Genomic DNA, 19,526 nt, shown 5'->3' on the forward strand with positions numbered 1-19,526 from the left:
TGCCTCCCGGTGGCCCCCTGTTGCCCAGCGCCAGCCTGACTCGTGGGCCACAGCCGCCCCCACTTGCGGTCACGGTACCGTCCTCTCTCCCCCAGTCCCCCCCAGAGAACCCTGGCCAGCCGTCGATGGGGATCGACATCGCCTCGGTAAGCCCAGGGTGGGGTCCCTCGGGGCCTGGCTGGGGGTCTTGTGAAGACAGCCTGGGGGGCTGCAGAACAGTCGGGTTACCTGCTGCATGGGCCAGGGGTCAGGACCCCAGTGAACACTGCCCGGGCCCAGCCCTCCACGGGGCTACCCCTTGGAATCAAACTGAGACAGTCACTCCCTGTAGAGATGGAGAAACTGAGTCATGAGCAGGTGGCTGGCCCCAGACTCCACCCAACGTGGGCCACCCCATGTTTAACTGCCGAGCACCCCCTCTTGGCCTGTCTGACCTGTCCCATCCAAAGCCAGGCTTCCTTGGAGGCAAGAAGAGTACAGCATTCTCAGGGCCAGGGCGCAGGCTGGGGGCCAGAGGTGACATAAGCTCATCAGGGAAGGAAAGGCGAGGCCAGTCCGAGAGGCAGCAGCCCACTGGGCACAGCGCCTGGGGCCCAGGGCTGCGGGCTGCAGCTCAGACCATTGGACTTTCTGCTCAGGGCCAGCTCAAGCAGACAAGGGCTAGGCTTTGACCCCATACCCACAAATCTTCCTGACTCTGCAGACCACCTGCTTGCTCCAGTGGTGCGGGCTGGGTGGGAAATAGCTGCATTGGGCCACATCCAGAGAAACAGGGACCTGTGTTTGGTGCATGAGTCCTCCCACTTGACCCGGCTACCAGCCCCAGGCTAAATGTCCTCCAAAAATTTGTGTGCTCTGCAAAGAACAGCCCCCTGAGCTGGGCGGGGCAGGTGGGTGAGCCTACAGGCAGAGACCCACGTTCCCAAGCTGCTCTGACCTCTCGGAGGGTACCACCCAGGACGTCCGGGTGGGAAAGTGCCCAAGTCTTTCCTTTGGTGGAAACACAGCAGGTCCTGGGGGAGGCTTCCAAGGTGGGGCCTCGCCTTGGAGCTGGGTGTTGTTGGAGGCACAGGGTGTCTGGGCCAGGTGCAGGGACGACCCTCTAGGGCTCTTAGGTCAGGTTGTGCATGCCCAGCACCCCCCACAAGAAAGATGGCTTCCTGCCCCCACTTCAAGTTAGTCATCCCTAAGTAACAGTGCTGGCACTTCTGTCACCCACACAGGTGAGCTCACTGCCACCCCCCGCCCTGCCCCGCCCCACCCCACCTGGACTCAAGCCCTACCCCAAGCTGCCCAGAAAGTGCCACCAAGGACATGAGGGAGACAGCAGTTATAGGCCCTGGACTGGTCAGGCTGGGCCTCATTCAGTGACCAGCTCAGACAGGTCAGGCAAATTGTCTGTAGGCACACAGCATGGCTGGGCCATGCCAGGACCAGAGCGTGGTCTGAATCCAGGGCCTGGCCCGGCCCAGCCTGCCTCTCTGAAAGGTCTGGGTCATAGCAGTGAGATGCCTGGGCCTTTGGTCCCTCGAGCAGGTGGAGGAAGTGGCTGCCTCTGCAGGTCTCAGACGGCATAACCCAGGCAGGTTTGTCCTGCAGTAGGGCAGGGATAGTGACTTGACTGCCCCGTGCTGGGAGCCTGGGCTGCTAACAAGATGGCCTTCCCTCAGTCCCCACCCCCAGAGACGGGCCAGACCTGCTGGGCTGCGGACCTGCGGGCTTAGAGAGGCAGGGGACCTGCCTAGGGCACACAGTGAGGGAGAGCCGGGAATAGGAGGCAGCACCCGCGTTCCCAGCCTTGGGTTTTCCCTGCCCGCGGGGCTGTGTGTGTGTGGGTTGTGGGTGTGCACAAGTGGGTGGGTGCAAGTGTATGTGGTGTACACCTGCATGGGTGTGCGTGCATGTGGATGTGTGTGCATGTGTGCATGCGTGGGTATGTAAATTTGTGGGTGTGTGGACATTTGTGGATGTATGGACATTTGTGTGTGGGCATGTGTGCATGTGTGAGTGTGTACATTTGTGTGGATGTGTGCATGTGTGCATTTGTGGGTGTGTACATTTGTGTGTGGATGTATGCACGTGTGTGCATTTGTGGGTGTGGGTAGGCATGTGTGCATGTGTGGGTGTGCATGCGTGGGTATATACATTCATGTGTGGATATGTGTACATATGTGGGGGTGTCTGTATGTGTGTGCATGTGTCTGTGTGGGTGTGCATGCGTGGGTATATATATTCTAGTGTGGATATGTGTGCACGTGGGTGTGTCTCTGTGTCGGTGTGCATGCATGAGAGTGCACATGTTGCTATCTGGGTCTGAGCCTGCTGAGTCAGGGCCAACCCTCTGATCACCCTCCTGTGGCTTTAGGAAGGAGGGCAGTTCTCCACCCTCCACACCGTTCCTTCCTGGGAAGCTGGGTTTGGGGGCAGCTCCCCCTAGGTCTCAGGGACCCACCTTTCCTGCAGGTGCCCAGGCTCCTCTGCCTACCAGTGGGGTGGCAACCATCACCAAGGTGTGAGGGGTGGGGGGCTGATCAGGCTGCTCCCGGGAAGTAGGGACTGGAGCCCGGGCTTGGGGCAGCTGGGCTGCGGCGTGCTGACCTGTCTGTCATCGCAGGCGCCGGCTCTACAGCAGTACCGCACTAGCGCCGGCTCCCCGGCCAACCAGTCTCCCACCTCGCCAGTCTCCAATCAAGGCTTCTCCCCGGGGAGCTCCCCGCAAGTAAGGGGCGTCGCCTCCCCCTTGGCCTGCGGGCGCCAGCGCTCGTCTTGTTCATGCCCCGTGTGTTCCCTGCCCGCTGTCTGTCCTCATGCATGTCCTCATGCATCTCATCCCGTCCACGCCATCGGACCTGAGCTGTGCACCCACCAGGCTGCACCAGGGCAGGAACCCCACAGGCCCCTTCCCAGGAGCCACCAGGGCCTGCCTCTGCTGAATACTAGGTGGGGGTGACAAGGGTGCCTCATGTACATGAGCGACGTTAGCGATGGCTGTGGCCCTGCCTGGATGTCTGCATTGAGTGGCCCAGGGGCGATGCCTTCCACACCCAGTGTGCCACCCGGAGAGTGAGCTGGAGCTTTGGGGGCTCCCCCGATTTGGGGGTGCAACTGAGATGGCTGGCCGGCCCGCAGAGAAGGCGCTGACTCTTCGGCCCTGCTTTCCTCTTCACCCCATAGGCAGCTGTGTTTCTCCAGAACCACTGGTCCAGGAGGCTTCTCTGAGCCACTCTGCAGTGTCTCAGGGCCCTTGTCCCCATTCCACAGACGGGAGACTGAGGCCGGCCTCAGACCTCACCCATCAGCCCTGAGTTTTCCTGCTGCACCCAGCACCGTAGGACCCTGGCTCGCTGATGCCCCAGCCCCTCCCAGGTTCAGGTTCCTTGGAATGCCCTTCCGTTCTGCCTGGCCGGTGGAAGCAGCCAGCCTGGTTCCCCACTCAGCCTCCTCGTGTTGTACTTGGACATCAGGTGTGGCCAGTAGACCCCACATTCCATCTAGAACATGTGTCCAGGAAAAGGGGTACCCACAAGGCCAACATTCAGCCCCCAACTTTTTTTACCCTGGCAGCAGAACCTCCCCAGAACTCCACTATCTTGGGACCATCTCATCCCCACAATTTCACCAAGCTGAGAAGCCCCTAGCAGCCACTGCTGTGCCCCGGGTGCTGAAGCCATCCCTGTCCCTGGTAGAGGGGATGCTCTCGTCCTGCTTCCCAGCTAGATGGAAGAGTCGCCCCTCCAGGGCTGAGGTTGGGCTCCCTTGTCCCAGGGCAAACTGTGAGTGCCACAGACAAGGACAGTGAAGCCCCTCTGCCCCCATCTCCAGCTCTCACACGTGTGTAGGGACATCTGCCCCATCAGGCAAGGGATGTCTGGGATCACTGCCTGTAGCCCCGTGTTCTGGAAGTGAAGTGGGGGGCAGCACTGGTCTCGGGGAGGCATGGGGGTCAGCCTGGTGTCTGCGCACGCTCAGTCTGTCCACACTGGCTCTCGGAGCTCTCGGGCTCTGGCAGCGTGTCTGGTCTCGTCGTGTGGTGCCGTTGGGGATGGGGCTGGGGGTGCTGGAGAAGCGGCAGGTGGGGCCTGTTGCAGGTGGGCAGCCCAGAGGGGGCTGGTTCCTGAGTGAGGTCCCTCTTGCATGTGAGACAGGACAGGAATTAGGGGTCAAGCCAGTTTCTCTCAGGAGAGAGTCACCAGAACGTTTGGTGAATTTTTGGGCCCCAAGCCAAGGCGGGTTAGTTTGTCGGGCAGCGAGCAGGTGGCGGTGTTGTCAAGCCCATGTCTGTGTGTCTGGTGTCCGTCGTGTGCTGATGCGGGAGGCAGGCGGCTCTTGGAGGTGTGGGGACATCAGGATGGGGCCCTCAGGGGCAGGTGGTTCTAGGTGGAGGCCAGACCTGCCTTCCCTCTGCACTGTGTCTCCAAGGACTCACCCATCGGTCCCACAGGCCCAGACCACCCCACACCTGCTGTGCCCTGCCTCGAGTAGGCACTGTGTGCACCCCAGCAAAGCCCCGGGCCGCCGGCAGCTACCATTTGGTCCGGTTTGTGGCTTTCTCCCACCTTCAAGCTCATCTTTCTGGCAAGCCCTCATGGCAGCCTCACAGGGAAGCCTCAGCCTGTGTTCCCCCGCATATGCCAGGTCTTTTTGAGCTCAAGCCCACAGGGACAGGATCAGGCGCTGTCCTGGAAGCCTGGTCCCACCCCACACCCCGAGCCCCAGGACAGACCCAGCTTTGGACCAGCTCTACGGCAGCCAGGACATTACCTATTGCCTGCCTCCCTCGCCTCGGGCAAACCAAGCTACAAGCTTGCAGTCCTTGTTTCCAAAACCCGAAACCGTTGATTTTTCGGGCCAAGATAGCGTTTTTGCCACGCGGGCTGGCCTTCCCTTCCTTGGCTTACCTTTTTACCTCTTCCCTGGCGTTTGAGTGGGATGTCCAACCTCACAAGCCCTCTTGCCCCAGGGTGAACATGTTTGTCTCTGCTGTCTGCCCACTGACCACCAGGAGCAGCCAGTGGGTTTGTGGCCGGCCCCTCTCTGGGATTGAGGCCAGAAACTAAGGCGTTGGGATCTTCCTGGAACAAAGGGGATTGCTCTAGAGCAAAGCTCAGATGGGGAGCTCCAGGGGAGAGGGCCAGAGCCTTGGGTCTGTGGAGACATTCACCTGGATGCCTTGCAGGGCACATGCCTTATGCTGTAGCTCTGAGAATGGCTGGGGGACAGTGGCTTCCTGGGGATACCAGCCAGAGCTCCCAGCCCCTAGGATGCTACCAGGCCTCCTGCAGCCTCAAGGTCACACTGCAGCTGCAGCTCCCGAGGCCTCGTCCACAGCCACCATCTCCTCGCCTCCACACCCCACCCAGGCCTCATCCCACCATCTCTTGGGCAGGGGCTCTGGTACCTCCTTTCTAGCATCTCCACCACGTGTAAGTTCCCCTAGCCCCCTGCTCCTGTCACAGGGACAGCCCCTGTCCCCCTGCCTCTGAGAGCCCTGCTGGCCTCGGATAGCAGGAGTAGGGCTCCAGGTCCTGCAGGCTGGCAGCCCTGGGCGGGGGCTCTCCCTGTGCCTGTCCTGTGCTCTCTCAGCTGGTGGCTGGCTCTGCACGCCCATCCTGTCCATGTACGTGGCTTGCACCCTGTCCTTTGTCTCCCGTCAGGAGTCACCAAGTGCACTTTCGGTCCTGAATGTAACGTCTGGGCGCTTCCCGCCTTGGCCCTGGTGACAGGTTCTCTTCTGGGGCCTGTTGGGTGGGAGTTCCTCATCCCTGTGGCCCCCAACTTCCCTATGATGGAAATGGAGGCTCCCTTACCCTGGCTTGAGGAGAGGAGATGGGGATGGGGCCTTGGGAAGGGGGTTTTGGGGTGCAGAGGCCTCCCAGGATCAGGTGGTGGAAAAAAGTCATCTAGGATTGAGGGGCACTTCTGGAACCCTAAAATAAGCATCATCATCAGCCTTCTGCCATCCCAGGCGCCGTCTGGGAGGTTCCAAGGGCCTCTTGTCTTCCAGCTGGGCTTGGGAGGTGCCGACTTCCTGCCTGGCCTCGGGCCGTGGTCACAGCAGGCCTCTCTTCTGTCTGCAGCACACTTCCACACTGGGCAGCGTGTTTGGGGACGCGTACTATGAGCAGCAGATGGCGGCCAGGCAGGCCAATGCTCTGTCCCACCAGGTGAGCGGGCACCCAGGCCGCCAGTCGGCTGGTGCCCAGGACAGATGCTCGCTGGGACCCTTGCTGGGACCTGGGCCTTGCGAGTCAGAGCTGCGCATGCTCGGGGGGCCCCTGCCTGCCCCACAGCTTTGCCCCTTGGCCCCCACCCTGTCCCATCTGCGGGCTACAGAGGCTGAGTCCCCGGCAGGGGTGGCCTAGCGCTGCCTCCCCTGGCATCTGTGCCCGCCCACAGAGCGGAGGCCAAGGGCAGCGGGTGAGGAGGGGCAGGCAGTGAACGCCGGGCCAGACAGGGATGGGACCGTGGCTGTGGACGCGGCGCCTAGGCATGGACCGTGCACGCGGGTTTGCCGGGAGGTTGTGCTGGCTTTTCGTGGAGGCCAGGATCGGGGGCATCCAGGGGGCTTGGTGGCAGCCTGGAGCTGCTCACTCACTTGCTCATCCATTCATCCATTCATCCAGCCAGCCTCCAGGGTGGCGGGGAGGCCCCAGGTGGCGGGCGGAGCGGGGCTCGTGCTTGGCAGCCTGGGTGCCGGGCCTCCTGCAGGGACATCGTCCGCAGCTGTGGGCAGGCCAGCCACAGCAGCCAGGGGCCTGGGGTGGCCAACCGGGCAGGCCCGTGGTGGCCCTCACAGCCTGGTGTGCCTCCCTTCCCAGCTGGAGCAGTTCAACATGATGGAGAACGCCATCAGCTCCAGCAGCCTGTACAGCCCCGGCTCCACACTCAACTACTCGCAGGCGGCCATGATGGGCCTCACGGGCAGCCACGGGAGCCTGCCGGACTCGCAGCAGCTGGGATACGCCAGCCACAGTGGCATCCCCAACATCATCCTCACAGGTGAGGCCAGGCTGGGGGCAGGTGTGCGGCGCCCCAAGGGGCCTCAGCCCATGCGGAGACAGCCAGAGACTGCTGCCTCGCAGCATGAGGGTTGACAGGGCCAGGGCTATGACCCAAGCTTGGTGGGGGCCCAAGGAGGCCACACCCCCTCTCCTGGGCTTGACTCACTCCTGGGCTTCGGGCCAGGCCAGGGAGACACCCCTGGACCAGACGTCCCGTGCATAGGACAGAGACGGTCACTCTCCCCTCTCGGCAGCCTCCTGTCTGGCCGAGCAGCCCGGGTAAAGGTCAAGCAGTCGGGTACACAATGTCCACTACCCAGGCCCCGGACCTGAATGTGCACCAGGGTCAGGGACAGCCGTGGGGTGGGCCTTGCCTGGTGCACCAGGGTCAGGGCCGTGATGCACCGTGACAACCGCACCCAAGCAGTCTGAGCCGGCGCCTGGGCTCCTGGGGACGAGCCGGCCCCATCCTGCATGGCACATGTCATTCTGTGCTAGACTCCATCTAGCACAGAACCCAGACCTGGTCTCCCTGCTAAAGAAGGTGATTCCCTTATGAGCCAGAGCTGCTGGATTGAGGGTGACACCCCCGACCCCCCGAGCAGTCCTCACTGGCCTCTTCCAAGCTGGAAGTGTCCGTATTTAGTGCAACCCACTGTGGCCTGGGCTCTGAGTACAGAATCCAGCACCTCCTTCCCACCCTGTGGGTGTAGGCAGCAGTTGGCAAGAAATTCAAGGGTGGACGTGCCAGCCTCGGACTCAGGAGACGAATCTGAGAATCTCACCCCTGCAATGGCCTCAACAACCCAGAAAGACAGGGCCTTTCAGACCCATTTCTCAGACCTGGAAACTGAGTACAGGTGGAAGCCTAGGTTTGAACCCGGGTCTTTGTGGGGGAACCGAGAATTCCCTTCAGCCCTAGCAGCAGCTGGGTCCACTCAGTCACCCCAGCCTACTTCTCAGTGACTTGTGCTGAGGAGACCTCGTGGCAGAGCCAGGGAGGCCTCCGTCCCCACCAGGTCACACTGACGTGTGTCAGTGACACAGCCCTTGGCCCGAGGCTTCTCCTTGGTGCTCCTGACATCTGGGGCCAGACTGGTGTCTGGGGTCCAGGCACTGTAGGGTGCTGAGTAGCATCTCATGTGCCAGTAGCGTCCCCTTCCCCAGTCATGACAGCCAGAACGTCCCCAGACGTTGCCAGCATACCCCGGGGACAGAGTCGCCCAGCAGGCATGCCTGGTCCAACCCATGGATGCGAGGGATGGAGCCAGGGCTAAGCAGTGCCTTTTGTCCCCACCCCATCCCCCAGTGACAGGAGAGTCCCCCCCCAGCCTCTCTAAAGAACTGACCAGCTCTCTGGCTGGGGTCGGCGACGTCAGCTTTGACTCCGACAGCCAGTTTCCCCTGGACGAACTCAAGATCGACCCCCTGACCCTCGACGGACTGCACATGCTCAACGACCCCGACATGGTTCTGGCCGACCCAGCCACCGAGGACACCTTCCGGATGGACCGCCTGTGAGCGGGCACGCCGGCACCCTGCCGCTCAGCCGTCCCGACGGCGCCTCCCCAGCCCGGGGACGGCCACGCTCCGTCCCTCGCCAACGGCCGAGCTTGTGATTCTGAGCTTGCAATGCCGCCAAGCGCCCCCTGCCAGCCCGCCCCCGGTTGTCCACCTCCCGCGAAGCCCAATCGCGAGGCTGCGAGCTGGGCCATCCACCCACCTGCCTGCCCGGGGCTGGGCTGGGATCGGAGGCCGTGAGCCCCCCACCCCTGCAGACCCTCCCTGCACTGGCTCCCTCGCCCCCAGCCCCGGGGTCTGAGCCATCCCCTGTAAGATGCGGGAAGTGTCAGCTCCCAGCGTGGCAGGCAGGCTCAGGGGAGGGGCGCGCATGGTCCGCCAGGGCTGTGGGCCGTGGTGCATTTTCCGACTGTTTGTCCAGCTCTCACTGCCTTCCTCAGTTCCTGGTCCCCCGACCCATCCGCCATCCCCAGCCCGTGGTCAGGTAGAGAGAGAGCCCCACGCCGCCCCAGGGAGGAGGCGCCAGAGCGCGGGGCAGATGCAAAGTGAAATAAACACTATTTTGACGGCTGTCTTTTATATTTCTGAGCACACACAGAGCCCTGGTGTCCACCGGGGCAGGCGCAAAGTGGACAGAGCATGCAGGGCGGTGGACCCCGCACGACCCTCCTCGCCCTGTCTCCATCCCCTCCAAGCCCTGCCTCACCCCAGGCAGGCCCACTGGTGGCCACCTTTGCCGGGAAGTGACCGGAAGGCCCCATGAGGGGTCGCGCATGGAGACGGGTTACCTCTTGGGGCTTTACAACCCGTGGCCCCTCCTGTCCCGCACTGTGGTCACCAGTCCTGTCATAGATGCTGTTAATTTAAGGTACAGGGAGAGGTGGCCAGGGGAGTTTCATTGTGTGTTTTGTTTTCCTTTTAGTTTCTATTTACATTTTGGTTATAGATGAGTGGCTTAACTTTTTAAGCCAACACTTGCCTGAGAGCATGTTTTTATTTCAGAAATCCAACTTTACCTATTTTTTAAGCTAACTGGAAATGGAGGCCACGCACCCCAAAGCAGCCCGTCACCCACCTGAGTCTAAGCAGTGTGTCCAGCTTTTGGGTTGCACCCCAAGTTATCTCAAAACGAAAGGGCTGGTCGGCGGGCAGGGACTTGTCAGGAGCTCACGGTAGGCAGAGGTGCCTCTGCCAGGGCCACATAACAGACTTCCAGGAAGGGGCCTTGCCTTTTATTGAGGGTCTCTTGAAGACCCAGCCCTGCTGGCCTCTCCCAGAGGTGCCTGCTAGTCCTTAGAGTGTGTGTGTGAAGACGCCATGACCAGTGGCAGCTGAGACCTCTCTGCTCCACGAGTGTGGGGGACTGGCAGGAAGCGAGGGTCCCTGAGATGAGGAGCACGGTCCTCCCTGAGAACCTGGGTGGAGCTGGCATTTCATCCCCTTCCCGCCCGACCCTCTGGCTCCCAGCCCACGCCCCCTCTTTTGGGCAGTGTGGTCTGCCGGCCACCCCTTCTTGGCAGCTCAGGGTCATGTCAGGTGGACTTGGAGACACATAGCAGTGTGCGTTTTAGTTTCAGGAGCACCTCCAAGACCAGGGTGACAGGGTCCTTGGGAGCCGCCCTGAACCCTCCATACCATGGGCCCTGTGAGGGAGGCATCGGGGTTGGCTTTGTTTTCTGCTGTTCTCCTTGGAATAGGAACCGCTGTTCTGATCCCCCCAAAACTGCATTGCAGCTCTCGCTCGCCCCTGCTTGCCAGGCCAGCGCCTTCTGCTGAGTCCGTTTATTTGTGGTGGTATGGCCGCTGCTTTCACTGGGGTCCTGGGCACCCTGGCTTCTGTCCTCGAGAGCTGGGTTTGATCTTAGCGACTACCCCTCCCTCTCTTTCCCCGGCAATGCCTTTGGCATGTGTCTGAGCAGCCAAGTGGCTACTCGTAGGAGAAGGCTCCCTGGTCATGTTGCTCCTGCTGCTGTCTTGTTCCGAGGTATGGGGGGAGCAGAGTGTCGGTCTGTCCAGGTCAAGGTCACTTTCTCTTACCATGACGGAGGCTGGGGGCAGACAGCGGGGACTTTTTTTTTTTTTTTTAAGAAAAACTACATGTACATAGGAGAGTTTGATTACCATTAAACTTGTATGTAGGACTTTTTAAAAAATGGCCTTAATAAAATTACAAGCAACCCGCCTGGATGCGGTTTTCAAAACAAGGCCTTGAGGACCACGCTAGGAAACCTCATCAGCCCTCATTCCCCGTCTGTCCAGCCTCCGGCGGGCACCACTACTTGTTCCCTGGTCTTCGGTGTAGACAGATAGGAGAGGAGGGATGCCCATCTCGGAGCATCCCAGGCCCGTGGCCCATTTCCAGCATCCTGAAGCCAGATTCACAGTGACATTGTGTTAATGTGACTACCTCGGTCTGTTACGGAGTTCTTTTTCCAATGAGAACCTGGTGGACCGAGGTCCAAGCTTGCCAGGGAAAGTGGGGCCCATGCAGGTCCCCAGGGCCCAGCCAGGAGCCAGCAGCCAGGCATCCCCGCGTTCCAAAAGGGTTCATGCCCCTCCTGGACCTGGGTGGGCCTCCCATGGCCTTTTGTGTGTGTGTACGTGTGTTTTTTTTTAAATATCACTACTACATATTCTTGAATTGCCAAGACTTTCTGAAAAAAGACGGCTTAAGGAAATCAACCTTTTGCTTTGTGATGTGAAAATACTGTGATTTGATGAGCCACTTCCTGAGGGGCAGGCCCGTGTGGGGGGCTGCGGCATGTACATAGACCTGCCGCCTGTGTGCTTGGTCGACGCTAAGTTAGAGGCTGCTCTCCCCACCCACCCGTGTGCTCATGGCTTCCGCAGACCCTCCACTGGGCGCACCAGTCCCCTACGGTGAAGTTCAGCCAGGGCTCTTCCTCCTGAGAGCATGGCATCCCCACCTGCCTGTTTCGCTGACGTCACTCCCCAGGGTGGTGAGTCTGGCAGGCAGAGGGTGTAGCCTGAGCTCAGCCTCTCTCTGTGTCCTCCAGAGAAGAGGGTTCTTTGCCCCCGTCAGAGCCTGCTTGTGGGTTTTCAGCTCTGGGTAGGAGAGTGTTGGCATCGGTGTATTTGGCCTGATTTCTTCAGGGGGGCGAGCTCACAGGAGGACCCTTAGCCAGGGTGCCTTCCCATGTCCATCCATCCCTCCTGCTGGGGCTTGGATGTCAAGCTTGGGGGCTGTGAGCTGGGACCTTGCCTGAGCCTGGTCAGGTGGGACAGGAGCCTGCCAGAGGCCCATGGGGGGCCAGGCAGAGTGGCTTCTATTTTATTTTTTTAGAGATGGGGTCTTGCTGTGTTGCCCAGGCTGGTCTCAGACTCCTGGGCTCAAGCGATCCTCCCTCCTCAGCCTCCCAAAGTTCTGGGGCTACAGGTGTGAGCCTCTTCTGCCCAGCATCCCAGGCCTGATGAGGCTCAGCAGGACCTGTCCCTAGAGGGGGCCCTGGTGCCCCCATTAGGTGGGCCTTGAGCTGTTTTTTAACCAAACATCCTTCCAAACTCAGGCTGCGACCTGCTTCCTGAGTTTTCTGTATTTCCAAGGAGCCCTCCAACCAGGGATAGACTGGCAGAGTGAGGTCCAGCAGTATTCAGGGGTCCTCTGTCGCCTCGCCCTGAAAACAGCAGCTCCCATCGCCTTCACTGGGTCCTGATGGAGCCGTCTCAGAGGCCGAGGGGCCCTCCCTGTGGGGGTGGGACGCAAGGGCTCTCAGAACAAGGGCCACAAAGCCGATGGCACAGATGTGCCCCCGGGCCTGGCCTGTCACCTGCGTGTGGTGCTCTGGGTCAGGGCGTGCGGGCGCCAGAGCCTTCCCTACACAGCCTAAGAGCAGGGGCAAGACTCGGCTCCTCACCCTGGGAGGCCTGCCTGGGCTACATGAACACCTGGGTCTCTTTCTATCCCCATTCGCCATGGACCAGGGGCCTCCATTTCCTGGGGGGTCTTGCGGCGTGTGATTTGGGGGTCCCTGGGACGTTCCCCAGCCAGCTCCACCTGAGTGTCCGGTTCCCTGTGGCCCTTGGCCTTCCAGGGCCCTGACCAGGCAGGGGTCAGGCACCCCATACCCTTCTGTGTGGCACAGGTGTCCACCCACCCCCACTGGCCACAGACACCGTTCTCCCCCTGGGAGCAGGAGGTGGAGCAAGTTGTACCCCCAGGCCTGGGTGCTGGGGAGCTCCAAAGGGCATGGGTGGGGCAGGAATGAGTGCCTCGTGACCTGAGCCTCAGTGTCTCCCCTGTCACTTTCTCAGATCTGCATGTCTCAGGGCCCTGGCTCCTCCTGGGCAGGATGGGGGGCAGGGGCTGGGCCTTGGGGTGCTGGCTTTGACGATTCCAGAGTCTCAGTCCACCTTCTGGGCTCCTGGCCAGCACCCTATCCCCAGAAGCCAGGGACAGGTGGCATGTGTTGGGGTCCGGGGGTGGCCCCCATCTTGAAGTGTTCTGGAATTTGGGGACAACCCTTGCCCAGCCCAGCCATCAAGCACTTCTGACCTCCTGCCCATCAGGGACAAGGGGACTTAGCCATGGCCTTGGCCAGCAGGCCTGGGGAGGGAGGGCTTTGGCAGCCAAAGTCCACTGGCCCTGCCATGCCCCTGAGTAGGAAACTGCCCCCGAGGGGCTGGGCGGCCCCACTGATATATGCAAACCCGCCGGTCCGAGCTCTGTTCCCGCCTGTGCCCCTCTGTGCCCAGGCTGGCTCTCCCCCAACCCCAGCATGTATACTCTGCCACGGACATCCCGTGGGCCATGATTGTGGGCGGCCACAGCGGGCGGGGGCAGGTGGCTCAGGGCACACTCGGCCATCCCTGCCCCATCCTCCGGCGTGGCCGCTTTTGTCTTTGTACCTTTGCATCCTTTGTAATGAAACGTAATAAAAATCCAACGTTTTCGTCACTGGCTCTTCCTCTTTTATCTGAGCCCCTCCCTCCTCCCTCAGGGATGACACTTGGGCGTGGTAGGTGAACCTGGCAGGTGCCTCGGCCCTTCCGAACACACACACACCCCAGACCAAGCAAGGGAAGGGGTCCCCAAAGCTGGGGTGACTGCAAACCTGCCCCCCAGAATCCTGGGGCGGACACCGTATCAGGGGTCTCAGCTCTTCCATGGCTGGCATCCAGGCCTGTGACCATGAGGTGGTGGGTTGTGGAGGCAGACCCAGGGGCCTCCCCAAACCCCAAATCACAGTTGGACAGTCCCTGGCAGGCCACTGGCACTCAGCAGCAGCTGCAGCACTGAGGCCTTGGTTTGGGGTCCCCTGGCCCGACCCTCCCTCAGAGGCCCATCCCTACTGTCTTGCCGCAGCAAAAACCACAGCCGCCACTCCCCACACGCACACTTTATTTTGTCCTCTCGGAGCCCTTCTCGCTTCCCCCTCAGGACGGCCACCCCTTGGGGATGGGTGCAGAGCCCCCATCCAGCCACGGTGAGGGTTGCTGTCATCCGGCGGTGGGTCCCCACCCTGGTCCCTAGGCTCGCCGCAGCTGATGGGTCTCATAGTCCTCTGGAATGGTGTCTGCAGGGAAAGAGCAAGCGGGTGAGGGCTGAGAAGGCCGGCAGCGCCTGTGTGCAGACTCCCTGCCTGCGCCCCGCCGGCCCTCGGCTCACCATTGCAGCGGTAACGCAGGTTGGCCCAGATGATGTTCTCCTGGGAGAAGCAGAAGACCCCCAGGCGGCCACCCCGCATGGTTGTGTCCAAGACTACGTTGCTGTCGGCCACCAGCTCAGGACCCTCATAGAATCGCACCCTGAGGGTCAGACATGGTGAGGGGTAGGGGACCTGGGCTAGGCCCTTCCCTCTCAGAGTTTCCGTGGCCAGCCCTGGAAGATGGGTACCCCTGACTGGGCTGCACTGGGAGCAGGTGAGGCCTCTGCCCTGGGCCTCAGTTTCCTGGACATAGTTGGTGCTAAACACCATCAAGGGCCCTGGACATAGTTGGTGCTAAACAGAGCGCCTGGGCTTGCCTAGCAGCATGGAATAGAGACTGAGAAACAGACTGGGTGAGGCCCCATTTCTAGCTGGATACACACTGTGTGCTGTGTCCTTACCAGGATTTCGCTCTGTCACTCAGGCTGGAGTGCAGTGGTGCAATTACTGCCACCTTAACTCCCAGACTCAAGTGACCTCAGCCTCCCTAGTAGCTGGGACCATGGGCACATGCAACCACGCCTGGCTGCTTTTTTTTTTTTTTTTTTTTGAGACAGAGTCTCACTCTTGTCACCCATGCTGGAATGCAATGGCACTATCTTGGCTCACTGCAACTTCCGCCTCCCAGGTTCAAGCAATTCTCCTGCCTCAGCCTCCTGAGTAGCTGGGATGACAGGCCCCCACCACCACGCCTAGCTAATTTTTGTATTTTTAGTAGAGACGGGGTTTCAACATGTTGGCCAGGCTGGTCTCAAACTCCTGACCTCAGGTGATCCACCCGCCTCGGCCTCCCAAAGTGCTGAGATTACAGGCATGAGCCACTGCACCTGCCCTAATTTTTTTCTTTTTTGTAGGGACAGAGTCTTACTATGTTACCCAGGCTGGCCTCGAACTCCTGGGCTCAAACAATCCTCCCACCTTGGCTTTCCAAAGTGATGGGGTTACAGGTGTGAGCCACCACGCCTGGACCAGCATAGTTTCATTCTAACTGCACTGTATCTTTCCTATTGTACAGATAAGGGGACCGGGGTCGCACAGCCCCTGCCTGGGCCTACGTGTCTCCGGCCCAGCCCACCGCAGGGGGTGGAGTCCCCACCTGATGTAGCCCACTTGGGGCCGGTGCTGCAGGAACCAACGATAGGACTTCTTGTCCTTCCAACCCACGTTTCGCGGGTCCTTCCACAGCAGCCGCACCTGGGAGTCTGTGTCTCCTGTATGCCATAGTGCATTCCGCAGCTGTTCCCCAGGGCCCGTGGAAGATTTCACAGCCTGCCAGTACCCAGGAAAGATGGTTAGAGACCTCACAGGCCACCGGAGTCCCCCTAGACACCTTCCTGGAGAGACAGTGGGGAGCAGCAGGTGGTGGGCGGCCAGAAGGGTTCTGAATAAGAGACCCACAAGGAAGCCTTCTTCAGGGGCCCAATGGCAGCTTGTGGCTAGGTCACAGGGGGCAGCAGTGGCCTGCAGGTTCATGAGAGGATTTGGGAGTCTGTGGACAGATTCAGGGTCTGGGAGGACTGGAGGGCTCTGCAGAAGGACTTGGAAACTAAGGAAAAGTTTAGGGCTCTGCAAGAGGGTTTAGGGTCCATAGGAAGACTGGGGGACCTTGAGAATGTTGGCGGGCTTGTGCAAGGAACTGGGAGGATTTGGGGACTGTGGGAGCCCAGAGGAGGGCTGGGACAACTCTGAGGTCCATAGTATGAGGCTGGGGGGCTGGAGGGCTATAAGGGCTGTAAAGGGTCGTAGGGAGGGGCATGGGAGGGAGGGCATGAGAACCACAGAGGTCAGGCACGGACGACCCTGGCACCTTGAGTTGGATGCCGGGTTCGGCCACAGCACGGAAGGGGTTCGCCTGCCAGTACGTTTGCTCCATCTGCTTCCACATGACCACGTAGAAGCTGGAGCTGTCTTGGTAGCCAAAGATGAAACCCGCATAGTCGTCATCCGTGACCGTGTTCACATGGAACGTGCCCTCGAAGTCTACGCCATTGAAGGCAGTGTAACCTAGGGATGGGGAGAGAGCAGTGGCTTTTCCGAAAGCCAGCCCCAGCCCTCAGAACCTGGCACCCAGAGTTCAAACCTGCTCCCTGGGTCCCTATCTCCCTGCAGACCCGCCCCATCCCCACTCGCGGAGCCCAGACTCAGCCAGGCCCTCATCTACCATTGGCCACGCCCCACCAGAGTCCAGCTCCACTCGGCCCCGCCCTTCCCGAGCCCGCCCCTCCTCTGCCCAGACCCGCCCCATGACCCCGCCCCACCTGGCCCCGCCCTTCCTCAGTCCGGGCCCGCCCCCCTCTGACCCCGCCCATCCTCAGCCCGGGCCCGCCCCTTCTCTGGTCCCTCTCCCTGAGCCCGCTCCGTGCAGGGTTGCGCTGCTCCCCGCTTCTCACCCACAGCCAGGCCTGGGTCGCTGTTCATTGTCTGCACGATCTCCCTTCCCTGATGGGGTCAAAGAAAGGAGGGCCTCAGGCTGGCCGTGACAGCCCTAGGCACCCCGTCCTCAGCATAGGCCTCACTATGGGGGTTCTAGGGTCCCATCACCTCCCACTTGGCCCCCTCTCCCACCTGGTTGAGCACCACCCAGTTGGGGTCAATCTGCGCGTCACCCTCCGGGTCCAGCACGACTGTCTGGAAGGCCCGGAAGTCGGTGAGGGTGACTTCAGCGTTCTCCGGACACACATCGATCTTGTCTACCACCTTGTCTGCATCAAAGTCGCCCTGGCACACGTCGCCCACGCCGTCCCCTGAGAGGTGGGAGACTCCCTCGGTGGGCTCAGGTCAGGCCCCTCCCACCCTAGATCCCGCCCCAGGAGCCCCCACTGGCCCCGCCCCTACCACAGGCCCCGTCCCCGCCGTACTGTCCACGTCCTCCTGGCCAGGGTTGGGCACCAGGCGGCAGTTGTCCCGACTGTCAGGGACTCCGTCATTGTCGTCGTCGTTGTCGCAGGCATCACCCTGGCCGTCGTGGTCTGAGTCCTGCTGGGCACTGTTAGGCACCGTGGGACAGTTGTCCCGGGAGTCCTGATGTCCATCTCCGTCCCTAGAGTGGATAGGTGGGATCCAGAGACAATGAGCTCTCCAGAGCGTTTTGTCACAGGCTACCCGGACACCCACCCCGGGTGGTGGCCTCCTTACTGGTCTTGATCGCTGTCACAAGCATCTCCCACAAAGTCGTGGTCCACATCCCCCTGCGGGGGGGCAGCATATGGGGGTCCACAATCAGACAGAGGAAATCAGAAAGCCTCCCACCCAACCCAGCCGCATAGCCAAAGTCCTCCTGACCCCAAGGAAACCCCCACCCCAGGCTGCTCGGACCGGGAGGTCATTTCTCTGGCAGTGTGAAATGCTCTAAACTGGGCTGTGGGCTGGGTAATCCAACTTGCAGCTCACCCAGAGGGCTTACCCAGCTGGAGTCTGGCCTGCCCTCACCTGATCCGGGTTGTTCTTCTGGGGACAGTTGTCACAGGCATCCCCTATACCATCGCCATCACTGTCCTTCTGGTCTGAGTTGGGTACCCTGGGGCAGTTGTCGGCCTGGTTGCGGATCCCTGCGGGAATCCACGGGACCAGAGTCCCAAGATTGGGACTAGGCCAGGATGACTTCATTAGGATGAGGCCAGGCCTGAGGCTAGCCTGGAACAGAGCCCCGGCTTCATAGGATCTTCTTTTTTTTTGAGACAGTCTCACTGTGTCACCCAGGTTGGAGTGTGCAGTGGCACGATCTCAGATCAGTGCAACCTCCACCTCGCGGGTTCAAGTGATTCTCCTGCCTCAGCCTCCCTAGTAGCTGGGATTACAGTTGTGCACCACCACACCCAGCTAATTTTTGTATTTTTAGTAGAGACGGTGTTTCACCATGTTGGTGAGGCTGGTCTCGAACTCCTGACCTCGTGACCCACCCGCCTCAGCCTCCCAAAGTGCTGGTATTATAGGCTTGAGCCACCGCGTCCGCCCAAGGGAACTTTAAGAATGGATGGTCCCGGCCGGGCGCGGTGGCTCAAGCCTGTAATCCCAGCACTTTGGGAGGCCGAGATGGGCGGATCACCAGGTCAGGAGATCGAGACCATCCTGGCCTACACGGTGAAACCCCGTCTCTACTAAAAAATACAAAAAACTAGCCGGGCGAGATGGCGGGCGCCTGTAGTCCCAGCTACTCAGGAGGCTGAGGCAGGAGAATGGCATAAACCCGGGAGGCAGAGCTTGCAGTGAGCCGAGATTGCGCCACTGCACTCCAGCCTGGGCGACAGAGCAAGACTCCGTCTCAAAAAAAAAAAAAAGAATGGATGGTCCCATCCAAGGGAAGGCCAGAGAGGAGGACTGGCTCTCACTCCCAGGGTGACTCAGCTGGGTGCCTCTGTGTGCCACCCTGAGCCCCTATGTCCCCATCTGTAAAGTTATCACCTCCCAGGTTCTAAATCCCAGGCTTGAATCTCTGTACTCTTAATTTCTGCCTGCGGTATTTGATGCAGGGACCACCTTCCCTTCCAAATACTTCTGCCTTTTTCCCAGCCTCCCAGCCCAGCCTGCATTTTTCTGTGGCGCCACCATGGTCTTTGGTCCAGGGCGCCCTAGTCCAGCTCACCCCATCCGGCTTCCAAAGCCGACCAAGTCCCGTCCTGAAGCCGAATCCCGCCCTTCGGTGCCCGCCGCCTCTCCTCGCCCCCCAGCTCCCATCGAGCTCACGGTCGCCGTCGATGTCGTCGTCGCACGCATCGCCCCGGCCGTCCTGGTCTGTGTCCTTTTGGTCGTCGTTCTTCTGGGTCCGGCAGTTGTCGCACGCATCGCCCCACTTGTCCTCGTCCGTGTTGCGCTGGTCTGGGTTCCGCACCAGCGGGCAGTTGTCCTGTGTGACAGGGTGGGATAAGGTCGGGAAGGGCAAAGGTCACACTCCTCGGATTCCCAAATCTGCGAGGTGTCGTCTCCTCTGCAGGGAACCTTTCGCCCCTCCTAGACCACGGAGACCACGCCCCTCATCCAAGCCACGCCCCATCCCACTTCTCTAGGCCCCGCTCACAGCTCTGCCTTTTCTTTCTTTTCTTTCTTTTTTTAAAGACAGACTCGCTCTGTCACTAGGCTGGAGTGCAGTAGTGCGATCTCGGCTCAGTGTAACCTCTGCCTCCCGGGTTCAAGCGATTCTCCTGCCTCAGCCTCCCGAGTAGCTGGTATTACAGGCGCGCGCCACCACGCCCAGCTAATTTTTATATTTTTAGTAGAGATGGGGTTTCACCATGTTGGCCAGGCTAGTCTCGATCTCTTGACCTCGTGATCCGCTCGTCTCAGCCTCCCAAAGTGCTGGGATTACAGGCGTGAGCCACCGCGCCGAACTGTAGATCTACCT

At 60.6% G+C, this 19,526-nt stretch overlaps 2 protein-coding genes across 4 annotated transcripts in view; one reads left to right on the forward strand and one right to left on the reverse strand.

Annotated features, from left to right (window-relative positions):
* The window catches only part of CRTC1 (CREB regulated transcription coactivator 1), a 40,703-nt gene extending 27,266 nt beyond the window's left edge, over positions 1 to 13,437 (forward strand). Inside the window, exons 12-16 of the mRNA XM_011925918.1 lie at positions 9 to 146; positions 2,615 to 2,719; positions 6,078 to 6,164; positions 6,819 to 6,999; positions 8,311 to 13,437. Of these exons, the coding sequence (XP_011781308.1) occupies positions 9 to 146; positions 2,615 to 2,719; positions 6,078 to 6,164; positions 6,819 to 6,999; positions 8,311 to 8,522 (723 nt within the window). The 3' untranslated portion in view covers positions 8,523 to 13,437. The remainder of the gene's footprint in view (positions 1 to 8; positions 147 to 2,614; positions 2,720 to 6,077; positions 6,165 to 6,818; positions 7,000 to 8,310) is intronic.
* Positions 13,438 to 13,864: 427 nt separating this feature from the next.
* The window catches only part of COMP (cartilage oligomeric matrix protein), a 9,244-nt gene continuing 3,582 nt past the window's right edge, over positions 13,865 to 19,526 (reverse strand). For all 3 annotated transcript variants that reach the window (XM_011925822.1, XM_011925823.1, XM_011925824.1), the window contains 10 exons: positions 18,872 to 19,031; positions 17,618 to 17,736; positions 17,324 to 17,376; positions 17,047 to 17,228; positions 16,754 to 16,932; positions 16,579 to 16,627; positions 15,996 to 16,192; positions 15,285 to 15,457; positions 14,149 to 14,288; positions 13,865 to 14,056 (listed from right to left, as the gene is read on the reverse strand). In XM_011925822.1, coding sequence (XP_011781212.1) covers positions 14,010 to 14,056; positions 14,149 to 14,288; positions 15,285 to 15,457; positions 15,996 to 16,192; positions 16,579 to 16,627; positions 16,754 to 16,932; positions 17,047 to 17,228; positions 17,324 to 17,376; positions 17,618 to 17,736; positions 18,872 to 19,031 — 1,299 coding nt within the window. In that variant the 3' untranslated portion in view covers positions 13,865 to 14,009. The remainder of the gene's footprint in view (positions 14,057 to 14,148; positions 14,289 to 15,284; positions 15,458 to 15,995; positions 16,193 to 16,578; positions 16,628 to 16,753; positions 16,933 to 17,046; positions 17,229 to 17,323; positions 17,377 to 17,617; positions 17,737 to 18,871; positions 19,032 to 19,526) is intronic.

Source organism: Colobus angolensis, unplaced genomic scaffold (assembly GCF_000951035.1).
Source record: "Colobus angolensis palliatus isolate OR3802 unplaced genomic scaffold, Cang.pa_1.0 Scaffold66, whole genome shotgun sequence".
NCBI classification, from domain to species: Eukaryota; Metazoa; Chordata; class Mammalia; order Primates; family Cercopithecidae; genus Colobus; species Colobus angolensis.